This window comes from Artibeus jamaicensis, unplaced genomic scaffold, assembly GCF_021234435.1.
Source record: "Artibeus jamaicensis isolate MK-2021 breed Jamaican fruit bat unplaced genomic scaffold, CSHL_Jam_final scaffold_754, whole genome shotgun sequence".
Lineage (NCBI taxonomy): Eukaryota > Metazoa > Chordata > Mammalia > Chiroptera > Phyllostomidae > Artibeus > Artibeus jamaicensis.
In genome coordinates, this window is record NW_026522054.1 from 7,866,940 (window position 1) to 7,884,813 (window position 17,874).

Here is a 17,874-nt window from a genome sequence, read left to right on the forward strand (position 1 = left end):
GCCCCGATTTCCAGTTGGAGAAACACGGTTCACGTTGCAGACACATTTCTCAGGCCGGGGCTGGGAGGCGGCGGCCCTCTGGTTCTGTTGGTGAAGATACCAGCCGGCAGGCCCACCCTCGGGCCCCACGGCGCTCACACCTGGGCTCCAGGCTCCAGTTTCTCAGACGGACCCACACGCCTCTCCTGTCCTTTCTCCACAGTGACCAGCGGGACCGGAACACACTGCCCAAGAAGGGACTCAGGTAACCCTGACCGTGCCCTCCTACCCCGCCCCCCGCCCCTGTCTGCGTAAAAGCCTCCGGTGGCCTCGCCCAGGCCCAGCCATGACTTGGGGACACCACCACCACACACACACACACACACACACACACTGACTACAGTGCCTGCATTGGCTTCAGGGCCAGGCTCCCTCCTGGCGACGGGGCGGGAACAAGTTTGCACAAGGCGGCCAGACCCTCACCTGTGCCTGCATGCGCATCCCAGTTCCAGCAGCACTTCCCCTCTGTGACTGTCCTGCTTCCAAATCCAAGGGAGGACAGGCCACCTCAGGTCATCAGGAGGGCTGACCGTGGGACACGGCTGGGCGCTGGCAGTCCCCGCCACGCTGGGGCCCTGGGGGACCCTAGCTCTGACGCCCTCCGGCAGCGTGGCCTCCTGGGGTCCGCGGCTCCCTCCCCAGGCTTTCCTGCCTGCCCCCGCCTCTCCTGGTCCTGCTCAGGCCCTGCCCACCTGCCAGGCCTGGGCTGAGCTCAGCTTTGCCGCCTCTGACAGGTACCAGCTCCCGTCCCAGGAGGAGGCCAAGGACAGACGACACTCCCACACCGTCGGCGGGCCGCCCGAGTCTGACGACCAGTCAGAGCTGCCGTCCCCCACTGCCCTGCCGGTGTCCTTGAGTGCGAAGGGCCAGCTCACCAACATAGGTCAGTGGCCGGGGCTAACGCAGGGTCCCCAGCAGGGCGCAGCCAGCCAGCGGGGCTTGAGATTTTCTCTGCTGTTGGCTGCCCTCGGTGTTGGGTGGCCCTGTGGGGCAGCAGCTTATTCACCCAAAGTAAGGCCGACGGCCAAGTGCTCTGAGACCTTGAAAGGAGCGCCAGCCCAGGGCGCCGGCACGCACGGTGGGCACCTGTGGCAGCGGCGGTGGAGCGAGGCCTGGAGAAGCCACAGACCGAGGCCAAAGCCGTCGCTTCCAGGGCGAGGGAGGGGGGACAGCTGGTTGACTGCAAAGGGTGGGACCTGCCTCCAAACCTGGAACGGCCCAGTCCGCTCCGGGGCTGGGTCAGGACCACCCCAGCCCTGAAGGCAGACTGCCGGCCGCACCCTTTGCAAAGCCTCCGCCGAAGGGAGAGCTAGGCGACCGTGAGCGTTCTGACTCAAAGACGCGGCGGAAGACACCAGGTGGGGGTGGAGGGAGCGGCGGGCCCCTTGGGAGCCGGCCTGAGGTTTGCTCGCCAGGTCTACAGCCGCCTCGTCTTCCCACCGAGGGCCGGGAGCCCGGAGCATCCCCTGGGGCATCGGGGTGCGTTTGAGGGGAAATGAAGTGGTGTGTTGCCTCGAAAAGGGACTGGTTCTCAGGGAGAGGTCGTCTGGTTGTGAAGGGCCACCACATGGAGGGTGGGGCCAGCTTGTCCACCGAGGGCCGAAAGAGGGAAAACGCATTGGCACTGCCGGCCAAGGGGCCACGGGGCCACGGGGCCACGCAGACAGGGAGCAGTCTGCGCTCAATGGGGCTCTGCATGAATATTTCTGGGGAGACAGCCAGTGTTTACCGGCCTGTGTGGTGCAGACCCGGGCTGGGGGCACGTGCGCGGGGTGAGCCCCTAGGAGGTGAGCCCAGCACCCAGCAGGGGCAGCGGGAGCAGCCTCTGCCTGACCTGACCCCCGCCCGCTCCATCCGTCCGAAGTCTCTCCAGGGAGTGTTGGGTGGAGAGGCCGTGTTTCTTGCTGCTTAGAGCAACAGTGACCTAGAACTCGGGGGGCAGAGTCTCAGGCCGCGCCTCCGGGCCCCCAGCCCCCTGGCAGAGCCCCCTCCTCCAGCTGGCTCTTCCCATTGCCCAGCTCTGGGTCTCCGTCTTCCGGCTGCCTGTGTGTTTTGAGCAAAAAAGTCTGTGTTCGTGGGCACATCCAAGGGATGCGGCAGTTTCATAAGTGCCAGCCCCCAGCCTCACCTTCCAAAGCCACAGCTCCGGGGCAGGCAGGACACAGGAGATGCTGTCCACCCTTGACCACAGTCAACAGAACCCCCCCCCCCGTCCCCCACTCCCAGCCTGCACAGCCCACCCCCCACCTCCCTGCCCTGTCCCTCCTGGTGCTCCGGCCACGAGGCCCTGAGCGCTGACCACCCTGCCTCTTCTCCCGCCCCCTCCCGTCCCCTCCCTCTGTCCTTCCAGTGAGTCCCACTGCGGCCACCGCGCCAAGAATCACTCGCTCCAACAGCATCCCCACCCACGAGGCGGCCTTCGAGCTGTACAGTGGCTCCCAAACGGGGAGCAGCCTGTCCCTGGCCGAGAGACCCAAGGGCATGATCCGGTCGGGATCCTTCCGAGACCCCGCGGACGATGGTGAGACTTCACGCAGCGCGGTCCACGCTCCTCCGGCTCCGCTGCCCCCACACACACATGACCTGCACAGCATCCAGCCGGGCCATCTCAGCTCCTCCTTCCCATGCCCTTGAAGGGTCTGGGGCCCCGAAACCTTGGGGCTGGGAGGGGAAGTGAGCGGGGACGGCCCGGCGGCCCCCTGAGAGCGCTCTGGAGACCGAGCCCCCGTCCGCACCCAGCCGTGGGCTGCACCTGTCGCTCGGCTGCACGAGGACCCGCGGGGACGTGATGGTGTCTCTGATGCCTTAATGGAGAGCTAGGCGCTCGTTCCTCTCCCACAAATGCAGCAGGCAGGCCCGTGGTTGTTGTGGTTCACGGTCAGCCTGGGGGCCAGGCTTCTGGAGGGGGACGGCCCTTCCTCGCTTGGGGGCGCTTGAGTTCCCTCCGCTGGGCTCCACCGAGTGATCACAGCAAGGATTTCACAACCCACAGTCTGTCATCTGCTGGTCCGGGGTTCCAGCCCATCATCTGTCCCCTGTGCTGAGAAGAGGTGGCACCGGCAGACGGCCGGGCTTCCCTGAGGGAAGACAGTGGGCACCCACCTGGGAATGTCCCCGTTCCTGCCCTGAGCCCCCCGCGCAGCTGAGCCAGGGCCCGCCGCCGCCCAGGCCAGCGCAGACTGCGGCAGGAACCGCTCTGTGAGAGAGGCCCGGCCTTCTCTGGGTTGTCCATAGCAGCCGGGTCCCCGTTTGGTTCTTTCTTCCTGTCAGCGCCAGAGCCAGTGCCAGCTGCTGCTGCAGGCTCCCCCGAGAGCCGTGCCTCACCCCAGAACCTGGCGCTAATGCCCTGCTCTCTTCTCTTGCAGTGCATGGCTCAGTGCTGTCCTTGGCCTCCAGCGCGTCCTCTACCTACTCCTCAGTAAGAGCGCCCGCTTCGCCCTCCACCCTCCACCCGGGGAGGGGCTGGGACTGGGGACTGGGCCTCCTGGACCTGGGGTGGGCGCGGGGGAGCCCTTGGCCGGGTGCGTCCGCTGCTGGGGGTCTGTCTGGGCTCGCCGCTAACTCTGGAGCTGCTGTGTGGCCCCGTGTGCACAGCCGAGCATGCCCTGGTCACAGAGCCAGCTGTGGCGAGGTGACGCGAGTGGGTTCCCAGGACTGCAGAGCCGAGTGCCGGCCCCCACATGCCCTTCATGGGGCAGCAGGCGCCCCCCTGGGCTCTCACGGCTCCTGCTTCCGTGGACTCCTTCTGCCCTGGTTCCTGACTCCTTCCCACCAACCAGTTTCGTTTCCCGGGCTTCTTGGCCGTCGCGATGCTGGCTGGACTTGAGCTGCAGAGGAACCTCTGATCAAAGCCCTGGTGCAGGGTCTGGCCCAGTGTATGGGGGGCCGGGGCCAGGGACCCGCTTCACTTCTTGGTGCCTCTGGGCCACGCTCGTGCCGGCACCCGGCCGGCCTCGGCCTGGCGTCCTCGCCTGCGCAGTAACCTCCCCCTCTCTCTCCCCCCGCTGCGCTCCCTTCATCAGGCAGAGGAGAGGATACAGTCCGAGGTAGGGTGCCCGGCCCTCGTCTCTGCCTATGACACCCTGCGCTCCAGACCCCCTCCCGCCTCCTGCCGCCCCACCCTCAGCCGCCTCTCTCCTCCTTCCGTAGCAAATCCGAAAGCTTCGCCGGGAGCTGGAGTCCTCGCAAGAGAAGGTGGCCACCCTGACGTCCCAGCTGTCTGCCAACGTGAGTGGGGCCCAGGCCCTTCGCTGCGCGGCACAGTTTAGAGGCCAGAGGAGGAGAGTTGCGGCATCCGCCGCACCCCGGGCTCCGAGGCCAAGGGGGCAGGGGTTTGAGGGTCCCCCACCCCGTCTCTGAGTCTCAATTTTTGTGACGAATGGTTCTGCCCCAAGCGCAGTCATGGAGTGTGGGTGATTCCACGTCCAGTGGCCTTTGAACTCCCTAGAGGGAGGAGAGGGGGCTGCCAGGGGCTGGGCGGGGAGGGTGGCCCAGCCTGGCCGTCCGCCTGGACAGCAGTGGTTATTATGAACTGCAGCTACCAAACCCTTGGCAAGAGTCACCCTTGCCCGTGTCCCTGTTCACCCCACATAACTGGGCCGGCCCGAAGCTGGCTTCTAGAACTCTCTGGCGACCGGGATGCTGCCTGGGGCCCACCCCACTCTAGCCCAGACCCTCCCCCCCGAGGCCCCTGGGCAGCTGGCAGAGGGGACCCAAACTGCAGGTCGGGAGCGAGGGCACTTGTCTGTGGTGCCCTCGAGCTGCCCCATGGGGCTGCCACCTTGAAGGACTTGTCCTTCGGACTTTGGACCGGCCCCAGACCCGGGAGGTGGGCACGAACGCAGCCCCCGCTCCGACCAGGCCGGGGCCGGGCCGAGCACACAGAACACAGAGCCATTTTCCCTGGAGTCGTAAACACCAGCTGAGCCGGATCTGCGGGCGCGTTCCAAGGGCTTCACAAAAGTGGCCGTGTCTCCAGCTTCCGCTGCGGCTTCTGGCTGCTTCTCTCCCTTCCTCTCTGGGGGACCCAGCTGTGAGGCCCCGGGCCTCGCCTGGGACCGGGGAGGAGGCTGTCCCGAGATCTCTCCTGCTCCCGGTCCGTTCCAGCAGCGGTTCCCTCACACACCCGCCGTTGTCTTCCTCCTCTGTTGCAAGCCCTGGATGCAGACACCGTGTGTGGTTTGCTGGAGTCTGACAGCGAGTACTTTTCCCACTCGTGGGACTCACAGGAATTATAACATAAACAAGGGCCGCCCCCCTCCCTGCACCCCACCCAGCGAGGCGGCGGCCAGGGTCAGTGCTTGCACAGCCCGAGAGTCCCGTCGGGGGGACGCTGCGGGAAAGGAGCCCGGGAGGCGGAGAGCGTGGGCCGGCGTTCTCATCACTCACGCTGCCGTCCGCCTGCCATCGCGCCGCCGCAGTGGGGCCGGGGCCAAGAGAATGAACTCAGGGGATGGTTTGCTTAGAACAGGAGGTTCCCTTTGCTTCCACTCAAACTCCCAGACATGAGAGGTTCTCAAGTTCCAGGCCAGGTCAGGCTGAGGTCGCAGCCCCACCCTCAGGCAGGAGATGCTGCCAAGTCTGGGGCAGGTTTGCCCTCCAGGTCCTGACGCCAGGCCAAGTTCCGGTCACGCTCCATGAGCCCCCGGCTGCCCACACTGAGTGCACACCCGGACCACCAACCCACCCTGACGCCACCCTCCCTCCAGCACCGCCACGCAGCCCAGGGTCCTGCAGGCACCCTCCTGTCGTCCGGCCTAGGGGCGCTCAGAGGGGACGGGGAGGAAACCCCACTGGAGTGTGAAGGGAGCCCGCAGCTGGAGAGGCCGGCACAGGGGAGCCAGGCGTTGTTGGGGTCCTTCATGGGCCAATTCCAGGGCCTTCAGCGATCTGTCCACAGACACAGGCAGGGACACAGAGCAAACAAGCAACCTGGAGCCTGGGACACGGGCGCTCCCTGCACGAGAAGGGGAAGCAAAGTGGGGTCGTGACAGCCGCCAGGGAGCCCAGGCCCTGGCCGAATTCGGTCCCCGAGGATGAGGCGGAGGCTCGAGCAGGCCCTGCCGGCAGTGGCAGTGCTCCCGGGGCCTCGAGGGCGGCGGGTGCGAACTGGCCGACCTCCCGGCAGGAAAACCTCCAGCCCACAGGGAGCAGTGAGGGCGGCCCACATGGCGTCCTGGGGCAGGCAGGACGCGCCCAGCGCTGCCTGCTGAGCCCCCACCTTGCTCGCACCCCCTACACGAGTGGCCGTTCCTCTGTCCCCCTTTGCAGTACCAGCCTCATTCCCTTCGCCCGTCCTCCTGTCCTCCAAGTCTGGCACCGGCTCAGGCCATGCCTGGGTGGCCTCCCCCGGAGGGTCCCGGGTACCCCTCCCTCCTCACATCTGGTGGCCGGGTGTGGAATGCCCCACCTGTTTCTTGAGCTCCTCCCTCTGGCCCTGCAAAGAGCCAGAAGAAGCTGCCGGGAGCAGGGGGAGCCCCCAGGAGCTCCAGAGGGAAGATATATGGTTGCACCGGCCGCATGGGGCAGCCGGCTGGACAGCAGGTTCCACAGGACAGCAGCACCACCCCCAGGGGTCGTTGTGCCCTCTGGGGAGCAGGGACAGTGTCACCCCTGGCAGATGACTGGGACCAGCCCCAAGGCCCAGGGGCCCCATGGCAGGAACGGGAACCTGTCCCCGAGGGAAGGGGTGCAGTACTGCTCATCCACTCAGGGAGCCTCACATTAAACCCACCGGGGGTGGGTGAGCCCTGAGACGGGAGATCAGCTGCGCTGCGTCCCCCTCGGTCCCCCTGTGAGCGTCAGGTGACTCCAGGGCCCCTGTGTGTTCTTTTCAGGCGAACCTGGTGGCGGCTTTCGAGCAGAGCCTGGTGAACATGACCTCCCGCCTGCGGCACCTGGCGGAGACAGCAGAGGAGAAGGTGAGAGGCCTGGGGTGGGGACAGGCTGGCACGGCCACCCCCTGGGGCCCTGATGTCCAAGCTCCCTTCCTGTCACGTTGAACGCTCAGCCTGCTGGTGCCCGGCCTACCACCTGGCACCCAGTAGGTGCTCCAGTCCCCACCAGTGACACCTGTCCTGTCTCTGACCAAGGACACCGAGTTGCTGGACTTGCGGGAAACCATAGACTTCCTGAAGAAGAAGAACTCCGAGGCCCAGGCCGTCATTCAGGGAGCGCTGAACGCCTCGGAATCCACGCCCAAAGGTAGGGGAGCGGCCACAGGTGGGGGGCGTTGATAATGGGGGTGCTGGGAGGCTGAGAGTGTGTGGGACTTCTCTGTACCTTCACTTCCGCGGCAAACCCACTGCTGCTCCAAAAACATGACAAACCCGCGCTTCGGTTTTACGTAAACGTGTTGTGCCTGCACACACATGCGTGATCTGGTCTGATGCTCACGCTAGTCCTCACGGGTGTGCCATCCACTCTTCAAAGGAGGCAGCGATCATACACGTTAGCACATGGGGCTCGAGTGACAAGTTGGCCTTGGCTTCTGACAGCCCAGCCGTCCAGCCCTGCTGAGGCCTCAGAGACCTGGCCAGGCCTGGGCAGCCGGGCCGGTTGCCGCGGTCACGGTCAGCGCGGGCCTCTGGGCCTCCCCCACCCCGACTCCGAACATCGACGTGGCCTCCCTCCTCCTTCACTGAGAAGAGAATCTCTTCAGGGGAAGCCCCCTCTGACCGTTCCGGCCCTCGGTGCACACTCATCGACCCTCGGTGGCTTTCCTCCCATTTGTCAGGAGGAGCTGTCCCTTCTTGCCAAGAGTGACCCCCTGTCTGGCTTTGGGGTGACCCCTCTGGCTATTACCTTCCAACACACACTCTCATTTCTGTATTTCTGGCCTCTTCTCTGTCCCCACCTTCCCCTCTGTTTACAACGCTAACAGCTCTTATCCTCGAGGGAAAAAAACGGGGTATCTGCCCGTCCTTTTGGTTATAATCTTGTCTCTGTTGTCCTCCCTCTCTGTCACCCCTGACCCCCCACTGTGATGTGGCTTCTGTCACTGAAGCCACCAGTGACCCCCGTTTTCCCCAAATCTAACCTCACCCGAGGACCCTTTCCTCCATCGCTTTGAGAGAGCAGAGGGGAGGGGGAGACACATCGATAGGTTGCCTTCCGTGTGCACCGGACCAGGGGCGGAACCCGCCGCCCTCCACTTACACGGGACAACCCGCAACCGCTGAGCCACACTGGCCAGGCCTAACTTCCGATGTTTGATGCTTATTTCGCCCCTTCCTTGCCTTCTGTGAAAGGGGCAGAACCCCTCAGTTGGTTACACTGAAACCGGAGAGTGTGTGTTAACACCCACCACACTGCCGGTCAGGTGCTCGGTGCTCAGAAACCACCACACACGTGCACACAGACCACACCCTGCCTCCCCAGGCCTCCGTCCCCGTAGGGCCTCCTTTCCTACCAACGCTCTTCCCCTCGCTTCCCACCCGTCACCCCGGTCTGGTCGTCTCTCCCCTGCTCCTCCAAGGGCACCGTCCAGGGAGCGAGCGGACAGCCCACGGGATAGGAGAGTCTGTCTGCCAGTCCCGTGACTGGTGAGCGTCTGGCACCCAGAATGAGTGGAGAACACAACGGTCAAAAGAACCATAGCACTGGAAAGAGGCCAGGGCTCAAACGGACATCTCTCGGTGGAGACGTACGAGGGGCTGACACGCGCAGGAAAGATGCGCAGCGTCCTCCGTCCCCCCGGAAATTTGAATCAGAGCCAGGGACAGGGACGGTGACGGTGCTGGCAGGGGTGTGGAGGAGCCAGAGCCCCCACCACGGGGGCGGGACCCACTCTTTTGGAGACAGCCGAGCCCATTCCGTTAGTCTGGGCAGACTCCTCGGTGTGCACTGGGTTTCCTACTCACGTTCTACCTTTAGCGTGTCTTTTACCTGAGCACATGGTTGACATGAAATACATGCTTGTGGCAAGAATGACCCGCACGTGAGTAACAGGACCTCGAGGAGGAATCGGTCCGCTGCTTCCCCACCTTCTGTGACTGGACGTGCCTTTGCCTCCCGCCTTTAACCCTGCCCCTCCGTCCCGGCCCCGCCCCCAGAGCTCCGGATCAAGAGGCAGAACTCCTCCGACAGCATCTCCAGCCTGAACAGCACCACCAGCCACTCCAGCATCGGCAGCGGCAAGGACGCGGACGCAAAGAAGAAGAAGAAGAAGAGCTGGGTGGGTGAAGGGTCTTGGGGAGGGTCGCGTGCGTGCAGCCCCCCCCCCCAGCACAGGCAGCAGGTCCTTCCAGTGGGGACCACGACATAGTCCCTTCGTCTCCCAGCCCCAAGTCCGTGTCTGCTCAGAGCGAGGTCTGCTAACGCACCTGCCCTTGGCCCTTCGTGCTTGTCCTGTGTCCATGTCCCCAGCCGCCCCTGCCTGCGTTCTGGGCCTCTCTGCACCGGTTAGGTCAACCGTCTTTGTCGGCAGAAGGGGGTGCGCCGTGGTCCTCGGCCCCGCCTCCCTGCTGCCCCCTCCGCGCCGTGTGAAGAAGTCACGAACTAAGCCACCCGCCCTGGTGCCCCTCGGGGCCGCGCCTCCGGCTTCCTGGAGGTGTTCCTGCAGCTGGGTTTGATTGTGCCCAGGTAACCCTGCCCCTGGCTGAGCGGCCGGGGCTGGGGAAGGGCCCGAGCGCAGGCTTCTTGCCCTCCGCCCGGGGGGAGGACGGCCCACGGACCCTGTGCAGGCAGGCAGGCAGGCGCCGCCGTGCGAAACGCGTGATTAAGTGTCGCTTCTTTTTTTTTTTCCCCTTCAAAATGCTGACTTCCAATCCCCATTTTTTTCCAGGTCTATGAGGTAAGAGATGTGGTTCCCCTCCCCTGTCTGCTCTTCCCCTTGCCATGCCCCCCATTTCCACAGCAGTGCACCCCCAGAGGCAGACCGCCGCTCACAACACCAGCCTGACTGCCCCGAGCTCCTGGCTCACCCCACTGCATGGCCCCCACGGCTGCCCCACCCGCACAGGAGCCAGCGGGGGCCACAGCCCTGCTCTGCTCCCTCCTGTCCCCGGTCAGGCGGCTCCCATCCTGGAAGTGAGCTGCTTGCTTTCGCTCCGTCAACCCCTAGCAGCCCCACAATGGAAGAGAGGGACCCTCTCTCCACCCGGCGTTCAGGGGCCGGTTGGGGTCTGGGCACAGATGGACCCAAGTTAGCTGAGGGCTGGGACCCTGTCCAGGGCCCCTTGAGTCTCCCCGGAGCCTGGAGCCCCTCAGCATCTGTGGAGTCTCCAAGGAGAGTCGGGGAGGAGGGCGTGGCCCCTGACAGGCAGCGAGCGAACCCAGAGTTTTTGTTACGAGACAGGCGTCTGAGGTCCACACGCACTCCCACCCCCCACCCGCCAACACTGGACCGGCTGTGGGGGGGGGGCGGGAGTGGGCGCTCTGGTCTCGACCCTCGGGGGCCTGCGGGTTTGCCGAGGACCCAAAGGAAGAGACCAGCGCCTTGACAACAGCCCCCTGTGGACAAGCTAACTCGGTCTGGGAGTGTGGAAGGACTAATGGGGGGGGGTGCCCCCAGACAGGGGTAAAGGCCAGACGACCCAGGGGGTTGTGTGGGAAAGGACCCCTTTGCGTGGACACTGCCGATCACAGGGAGCCATGGGCAGGGTGGGCAGAAGTGTGCCCAGGCGGGCACCGACCAGGGGTGGGGCCCGGAGATCATATAAACTCCGCCCCCCGGTCAGCAGCCCTCAGAATGCTCCCTTGCAGCCACTGGGACACTCCCAAAACAGTGGCGCCGTCGGCAGGCTGACGCCGGAGTGTGCGCAGTGTGCGTCCGCCCAGGGAGACTCCCCGGGGCCCCCGGGAAAGAGCGCTGGCTCCTGGGGCTCCACCCAGTGTTTCCCGACACCATGTGACGCCACAGGACCCCTGACAAGTCCCAGCAGAACCGCACGGGGCGCACGTCCCACAGAGGGTCCCTGTGACCTGGGAGGATGTCTACGTGCCACACGCACAAGCACGGGTGACATGCATGGGTGCTCACCCTCGCGGCTGTCCCCGAGGCAGTGGACGCCCCCGTGTCGGAGCCGCGGAGCCTGAGTCCCGGCCCCGGGGGCCCTCAGCCGCGCTGCGCCCTGCGAGCCGGCTTCTCTGGCCTCCCAGACTCTGTTGGGCACCTCGGCCGAGACCCAAGCCTTGCGCACTTCAGGCCTCAAGTGCTCTCCGAGGACCGGCCCACCCACTTCCTCCCACTGGCCACGCGTTTACCCCTCCCTCCTCACCCATTGTGGCCACGTGGGTCGTCCTCGTCTGACCTAGCAGGGACCCCAACACCCGCCCCCCCCAGCCCCTGCCATCACCAAACAGCCCTCGGGACACACTCAGAAGAGCCCCCTCAGACTTGCCCTCTGCCCTTCCCGCTGCGTCAAAGGTCTGGTTTGCTCTCGTCCCCTGTAGCCTTCCTTCATCGTCCCACCGCCCCCCACCTGTGTCCCTCTGTGGTGTGCATGCTGTGTGGGTGCATGTGCCAGGCATGGGGCGAGGCCTGTTTGCAGCTCCGGCTCCCACCCCGTCCCCTAAGCTCAGCGCTGCCCTGGGTGGACACGCTGTGGTCACATGACAGTGTCCCCAGGGCTGTGGGGAGACGTCCCTCATTCTTGGCCCCTCAGGTGGAAGTGGTGCCTGGGAGCGCTCGCCCTCCAGGGGTGTGCGGAGCAGAGACACTTTGGGAGGCCCAACACCGCTCTGCCACCACAGTTGACGGGCTCTGGTCGACAGGCACACAGATGCCGAACTGGTGTGCTCGGTCGGAGCTGCACCCTCGGGCCTCCGGGCTGAGCCATCCTGGCTGTGAAGTGTGTCCTGTGACCTCTGGGGGCTTCTCTGTCCCTCTCGCCTCCCCCAGGGAGAGAGAAGCTGCTGCTGCTGTTGTAGAAGCGCCCCTTTGTCTCGGCCCCGAGCTCCAGGCCACTCTGCTTCCATTCTGCGCAGCCCTGAAGAGGGAGGCTGCGCCCCAGCAAGCAGAGGCCCCTCGTGTGTGCCCTGCTGTCTCGGAGGCCCCGGACCCCGCCCCCGGTCTCCGCAGGGGTCCCTGACGCCGCTCTCCCGGGTTCTGCTCTCTTCCAGCTTCGAAGTTCCTTCAACAAAGCCTTCAGTATAAAGAAGGGGCCCAAGTCCGCATCCTCGTACTCCGACATCGAGGAGATCGCCACCCCCGACTCCTCGGCACCCTCGTCCCCCAAGCTGCAGCACGGGGGGTCCGCGGAGACCGCCTCACCCGCCAGCAAGTCCTCCCACTCGTCCTCCCTGGGCACCGACGTGCCCGAGTAAGTGCTCGCCCGCCCTGCCCCACACCTGGCACCTACATGCTCCCCACCCACAGCTGGCAGTCAGCCCCTCACACCTGGACGCACAGTGACCCTGTGGGCCTGCCCACCCCGGGCTCTGAGACCAGCTGGGGGGCCGTCCCTGTCTCTGCTGAGCACCCCGGGGCAGGTCGGCGTCCCTGACGCCCAGCCCAGCTCTCGGCGCTTCTGCTCGACGCCCGCTTTCCCACAGGGCCCCTGCTCACCCGGCCCCCCACGCGCGGCTGCTCCCCACCAGCGAGGAGGAGGAGCCAGAGAAGAAGGAGGTGTCGGAGCTGCGCTCCGAGCTGTGGGAGAAGGAGATGAAGCTGACGGACATCCGCCTGGAGGCCCTGAACTCCGCCCACCAGCTGGACCAGCTCCGGGAGACCATGCACAACATGCAGGTCAGTCTGCCTGCCGCGCCGAGGCCAGGGGTCGGGCTGCAGCGCCCGGCCCCGCCCCTACCCTGTCTCTTCCGGCCGCAGCTGGAGGTGGACCTGCTCAAGGCGGAGAACGACCGGCTGAAGGTAGCCCCCGGCCCCTCGGCGGGCTCCACTCCGGGGCAGGTCCCTGGGTCGTCGGCACTGTCGTCCCCTCGCCGCTCCCTGGGCCTGGCGCTCATCCAGTCCTTCAGCCCGAGTCTCCCGGACACAGGTACCTTTGGGAGAAGAGCCTGTTGGGAGGAGGTGTGGCTGGGACAGGGTCTCGCCCACTGTTGCAAAAGCCACATTCTGATGGCATCTCCCCGGGGCCGAGGAGGGGACAAGGCCACACCAGGCAGGTGCCACAAGACACAGAGTTGCTCTGGCCCCTCAGGTGTAATCGCTGTCCCATGTGGGGCCGCCGTCCTCTCTGGGATGCTTTGAGAATGAGGCAAAAAGGATGGGGACCACGGGGGTGGGGGTGCCTGCCGCCAACAGCCCCTCTCGCTGCCTGCAGACCTCTCGCCCATGGACGGCATCAGCAGCGGCCCCAAGGAGGAGGCCGCCCTCCGGGTGGTGGTGAGGATGCCGCCGCAGCACATCATTCGAGGGGTGAGCGTCCCGGGGGCCTGGGCTCAGGGGGCCTCGGGGGGGCCCCTCCCCTCGGCGTCACCTTCCCGGGGGCTCACCTGCTTCTGGCCTGGCCTGGCAGGACTTGAAGCAGCAGGAGTTCTTCCTGGGGTGCAGCAAGGTCAGTGGAAAGCTCGACTGGAAGGTGCTGGACGAAGCCGTTTTCCAGGTGTTCAAGGTAAAGGGACCAGTGTTCCCCCGAAGGGGGTTCATCCTCACGTGGACAGTCGAGCCCCACAGACACTGGGGCCTGGGACCCTGGGTCTCAGGCGGAGGGACGCTCAGTGGGAGGGCCATGTGCCCCTCCCGCCCCCCCTCGCCTCTGTTCCTTCTCAGTTTTCTTTTTCTCGTGCTTTTACGTCTGTGTATGTGTCTCCTCGGCGTTGCTCACCGTCCCCTCGGTCCCCTCTTCTTTCAGGACTATATTTCCAAGATGGACCCGACCTCCACCCTGGGGCTCAGCACCGAGTCCATCCACGGCTACAGCATCAGCCACGTGAAGCGGGTGTTGGACACAGAGCCCCCAGAGATGCCTCCGTGCCGCCGAGGAGTCACTAACATATCCGTGTCCCTCAAAGGTCAGCGCTGTCTCTGAGGCTGGGTGGGGCAGAGCAGAGACGGGCAGTCAGGTGCTGACCGTGTGTCTGTCCAGCTCCAATTCCTGAGAAGCCGCAGCGGGAACCTCACGGCGCTGCAGTGCAGTTCGCCTTCCAGGTCCCGGTTCTGGTTCTGGTTCTGCATCTTTGGATGCCAGCACACCCGATGGAAAATCTGTTTTAAATGTTACATTGTTGCTGGTGTGTCCTTTGTAGTTAGACCTGTGACTGTAACAAACTTTCTCGTGGTTATTCCCTAAATGGCAGAGTGTAATGTTTACATTGTACCAGGTGTTCCAGGTGTCCAGACATGGTTTGAAGTGAGCAGGAGGTTGTGTGTAGGTCACTTGCAAATATGGCACCATTTATGCCAGGACTTGAGCATCCTGGGGGTTTGGTGTCTGTGAGGGCAGTGGGGTAGGAGAGTCTGGGGTCCAATCCCCTGCAGTTACCGGGTACCAAGGGGCAACTCCTACAAGAAGTAAGAAGATGGGTCCCAGCCCTGGAATTTGCTCTCAGGGACATTTGTGTTAGCAGAGGGATTTCTGCCAAGTCACTACACACCCACAGCCGCTCCGTAGAACCATAGTATACCTGGTCAGCCTTCAGGGTGAGGGGCTTCCTGTGGGTGAGGGCTCTGAGCTTTTCAGTGGGCTCCCGCACAGAGCAGGAAAAGCCCTCGGGGCCGCGGCCGCCCTCACGTTCTCTGGGGCTGGATTCCAGGTCTGAAGGAGAAGTGCGTGGACAGCCTGGTGTTCGAGACGCTGATCCCCAAGCCCATGATGCAGCATTACATCAGCCTGCTGCTTAAGCATCGGCGCCTGGTCCTCTCGGGCCCCAGCGGCACGGGCAAGACATACCTGACCAATCGGCTGGCCGAGTACCTGGTGGAGCGCTCCGGCCGCGAGGTCACCGAGGGCATCGTCAGCACCTTCAACATGCACCAGCAGTCCTGCAAGGTGGCTGCCTGGCGGGCCCCGCCTGCCTTCCTTCGGGCCTCAGTCTCCCTCCTGCCCCCTCCCTGCCGAGTCCCCTTTTCTATTCCTTTCATTCCAGACCTTTGTCCCCCTGCCTGTGAAGCTCCTTCAGTTGACCGCTGTCTGAGCCACAACCCCCTCATTTCGCCCCATCCCCACCTTTCCTTCCCCTTCCCTCTACCTTCCTCTCCCATGGCACGTGCTGGCTTGGAGCTTTCTGGAAGGAAACTGTCAAAACCATTGCGAGGTCCCCTGCCAAGGCCCGACATCTCTGAGCACACCCCAGCTCTCGGGGATCAGACCTCAGTTCTCCCAGGTGGACCACTGCTTTAGAGGGTGGTTCCAGAGACCTGAGGCCACTGTTTATCCTTGTGTGGCATATGCCACTACGGTCAGGTGTCAGGTGCGCCGGGCTGGGAGCAGTGGCCCCAGGGAGACTCAGGGCTGGCGGGGCTGCTCTGGGGACCACTGCTCCCGAAGGCTGACCCCTCCCTCCGCTGCGGCAGGACCTGCAGCTGTATCTCTCCAACCTGGCCAACCAGATAGATCGGGACACGGGAATCGGGGACGTCCCCCTGGTGATCCTGCTGGACGACCTGAGTGAGGCGGGCTCCATCAGCGAGCTGGTCAACGGGGCCCTCACCTGCAAGTACCACAAGTGGTGAGCTGAGGCCAGGGCCGCGCCCGCTGCGGTGGGAGGCAGGGGAGCCGGGGCCACTTAGCCTGTGCACTCTCCCCCCGGGGGTGGGTGTCCGGCAGGCAGCCTGTGTGCACACGGGCATCAGTGAGCTCTTTGGCTCTTTGCTCCCACAGCCCCTACATCATAGGGACCACGAATCAGCCTGTGAAGATGACACCCAATCACGGTTTGCACCTGAGCTTCAGGTGAGCACTTCCATCCCTGCCCCAGAGTCTGTGAAGCAGCTGTGTCCCGGCACCTGGCCAGACAGCCGTGGGCAGCAGCAGGTCTGAGAACCAGAGAGCCGTGGGCTGGGAGGGAGGATAGGTGTATTTGCCGAGTCGGTCCTGGGAGCAGGTGGGCCCGAGGCGAGAGGGGAGGGTGGGGGAACTCGGAGGGGCCGCCAGGTCGGGCTCTCTGCCTGCACCCCCTCAGCCAGCTGGCCGAAAACAGTCCCCAGTGCGGGAACCAGCCCTGCCTGCCCAGGGTTCAGCAGACCCCGCCAGGGCTTGGGGCAGTGGGAGGAGGAGAGGACGGACCGGCAGGGGCTGACCCTGCCCACGCCCGGCATAGGATGCTGACCTTCTCCAACAACGTGGAGCCGGCCAATGGCTTCCTGGCCCGCTACCTGCGGCGGAAGCTGCTGGAGTCGGACAGCGATGCCAACGCCAACAGGGAGGAGCTGCTCCGGGTGCTGGACTGGGTGCCCAAGCTGTGGTACCACCTGCACACCTTCCTGGAGAAGCACAGCACCTCCGACTTCCTCATCGGTACGGGCCGCCCTCTCCTGGGCCAGCGGGAGGCGTCCAGGAGGGAAAAGCTGTGGCTTCGGACCCAGAACCCCTTTGTCACTTAATGAGCTTCCCAACACAGATAATGCCAAGTTTGGGGGAGCCACTGGGTCTTCCAAACACTAAGCCCCCTCCCCACAATTAAGGGAAAACAGGAAGGAAGGTGCTTGGGGATTTTGAAGCTTCCCCTCACCCCCGCCCTCCCCTCCATTGGGAGGCATTGCTCAGGGCGGTGCCGGCCACTCTGTGCCCCTGCACCAGAGCTGTCTCAGCATCGCCCCACGCTGAGCTCCCTTCCTCCTTGGCACACCCAAGCCCTCCACCCCATGTCGGGGGGACGGAGGTGGGTCCCCAGGACAGCCAGGTCCCCAGCCACCTCACAGCCTCACACTTCTCCGCAGGCCCTTGCTTCTTCCTGTCCTGTCCCATCGGCATCGAGGACTTCCGGGCCTGGTTCATAGACCTGTGGAACAACTCCATCATCCCCTACCTGCAAGAGGGGGCCAAGGACGGGATCAAGGTGAGCCCTGCCCTCGGGCTCTGCTCCGTCCCCCCGGCCCAGCTACCCTCTCCAAGCAGGACGGTTTCCTCCGTCTTAGACGCAAGCCACCGAGATGGGCTAGGTTCCCTCCCAGGCGGGTAGGCGGGGGCACCAGGCAGCACAGCCACCTTCAGCAAGTGGCTGCCCAGGCGCTGCCCACCAAACTCGGGCTGCTCTGGAGACGAGGGAGCGTGTGCAGAGGCTGTTACCAGGCAGAATGAGAACTTGGTGCAGAAGGGAGGTGTCGTTTTTTTTCTTTTTGAACCTTTTTGGTTGTCGCCGGTGACTCGGGGCACAGTGTCCACACAAGCCCCTCCCTCGCTCACAAGCCCCGATGCTGTGGCCGGCACCACCGGGCACCTATTGTCTGTGACCGGGATTTGTCGTGGTGACAAGTCTCTGCTGGTGACGCGGTGGATCTCCGGGGACGTCATCTGCCAGATGATAGCCAGAACTCATGGTTTCACTTAATTTTGCGTCATTGCTGCAAACTAATGTAAAAGCATTTATTTCTTTTTATTTTTTACTTCTTTTTTTAAGAGGTTTTGTTTGTTAATATTTAGAGAGAGGGGAAGGGATGGAGAAGGAGAGGGAGAGAAACATCAATGTGTGGTTGTCTCTCACATGGCCCCTACTGGGGACCTGGGCCGCAACCCAGGCATGTGCCTTGACTGGGAACTGAACCAGGGACCCTTTGGTTTGCAGCCCTAGTTCAATCCACTGAGCCACACCAGCCAGGGCATATTTTTTACTTCTTTTTAATTGACGTTCAAATACAGTTGTCTCCATTTTCTTATCTCTGCTTTCTCCCACCCTACCCACATTGCCCCCCCCCACCCCCGGCTCCGTCCATGGGTCCCTCGTTCATGTTCATTTATGTCCCTTTCCTGTCTTCCCCAGGTCATTTCCTCTCCC

General features: G+C 64.2%; 1 protein-coding gene across 4 annotated transcripts in view; it reads left to right on the top strand.

Moving 5' to 3' along the window:
- The window catches only part of NAV1 (neuron navigator 1), a 129,674-nt gene that overhangs the window by 109,136 nt on the left and 2,664 nt on the right, over nucleotides 1–17,874 (top strand). For 3 of the 4 annotated variants that reach the window (XM_037160888.2, XM_053659527.1, XM_053659528.1), the window contains 20 exons: nucleotides 203–244; nucleotides 774–922; nucleotides 2,390–2,560; nucleotides 3,405–3,457; nucleotides 4,062–4,085; nucleotides 4,189–4,266; nucleotides 6,876–6,959; nucleotides 7,131–7,242; nucleotides 9,093–9,214; nucleotides 12,103–12,302; nucleotides 12,535–12,727; nucleotides 12,809–12,977; nucleotides 13,263–13,357; nucleotides 13,458–13,553; nucleotides 13,794–13,953; nucleotides 14,695–14,930; nucleotides 15,455–15,609; nucleotides 15,762–15,833; nucleotides 16,201–16,397; nucleotides 16,820–16,938. In XM_037160888.2, the coding sequence (XP_037016783.2) occupies nucleotides 203–244; nucleotides 774–922; nucleotides 2,390–2,560; nucleotides 3,405–3,457; nucleotides 4,062–4,085; nucleotides 4,189–4,266; nucleotides 6,876–6,959; nucleotides 7,131–7,242; nucleotides 9,093–9,214; nucleotides 12,103–12,302; nucleotides 12,535–12,727; nucleotides 12,809–12,977; nucleotides 13,263–13,357; nucleotides 13,458–13,553; nucleotides 13,794–13,953; nucleotides 14,695–14,930; nucleotides 15,455–15,609; nucleotides 15,762–15,833; nucleotides 16,201–16,397; nucleotides 16,820–16,938 (2,527 nt within the window). The remainder of the gene's footprint in view (nucleotides 1–202; nucleotides 245–773; nucleotides 923–2,389; nucleotides 2,561–3,404; nucleotides 3,458–4,061; nucleotides 4,086–4,188; nucleotides 4,267–6,875; nucleotides 6,960–7,130; nucleotides 7,243–9,092; nucleotides 9,215–12,102; nucleotides 12,303–12,534; nucleotides 12,728–12,808; nucleotides 12,978–13,262; nucleotides 13,358–13,457; nucleotides 13,554–13,793; nucleotides 13,954–14,694; nucleotides 14,931–15,454; nucleotides 15,610–15,761; nucleotides 15,834–16,200; nucleotides 16,398–16,819; nucleotides 16,939–17,874) is intronic. The other variant, XM_053659526.1, reaches the window with a different exon arrangement.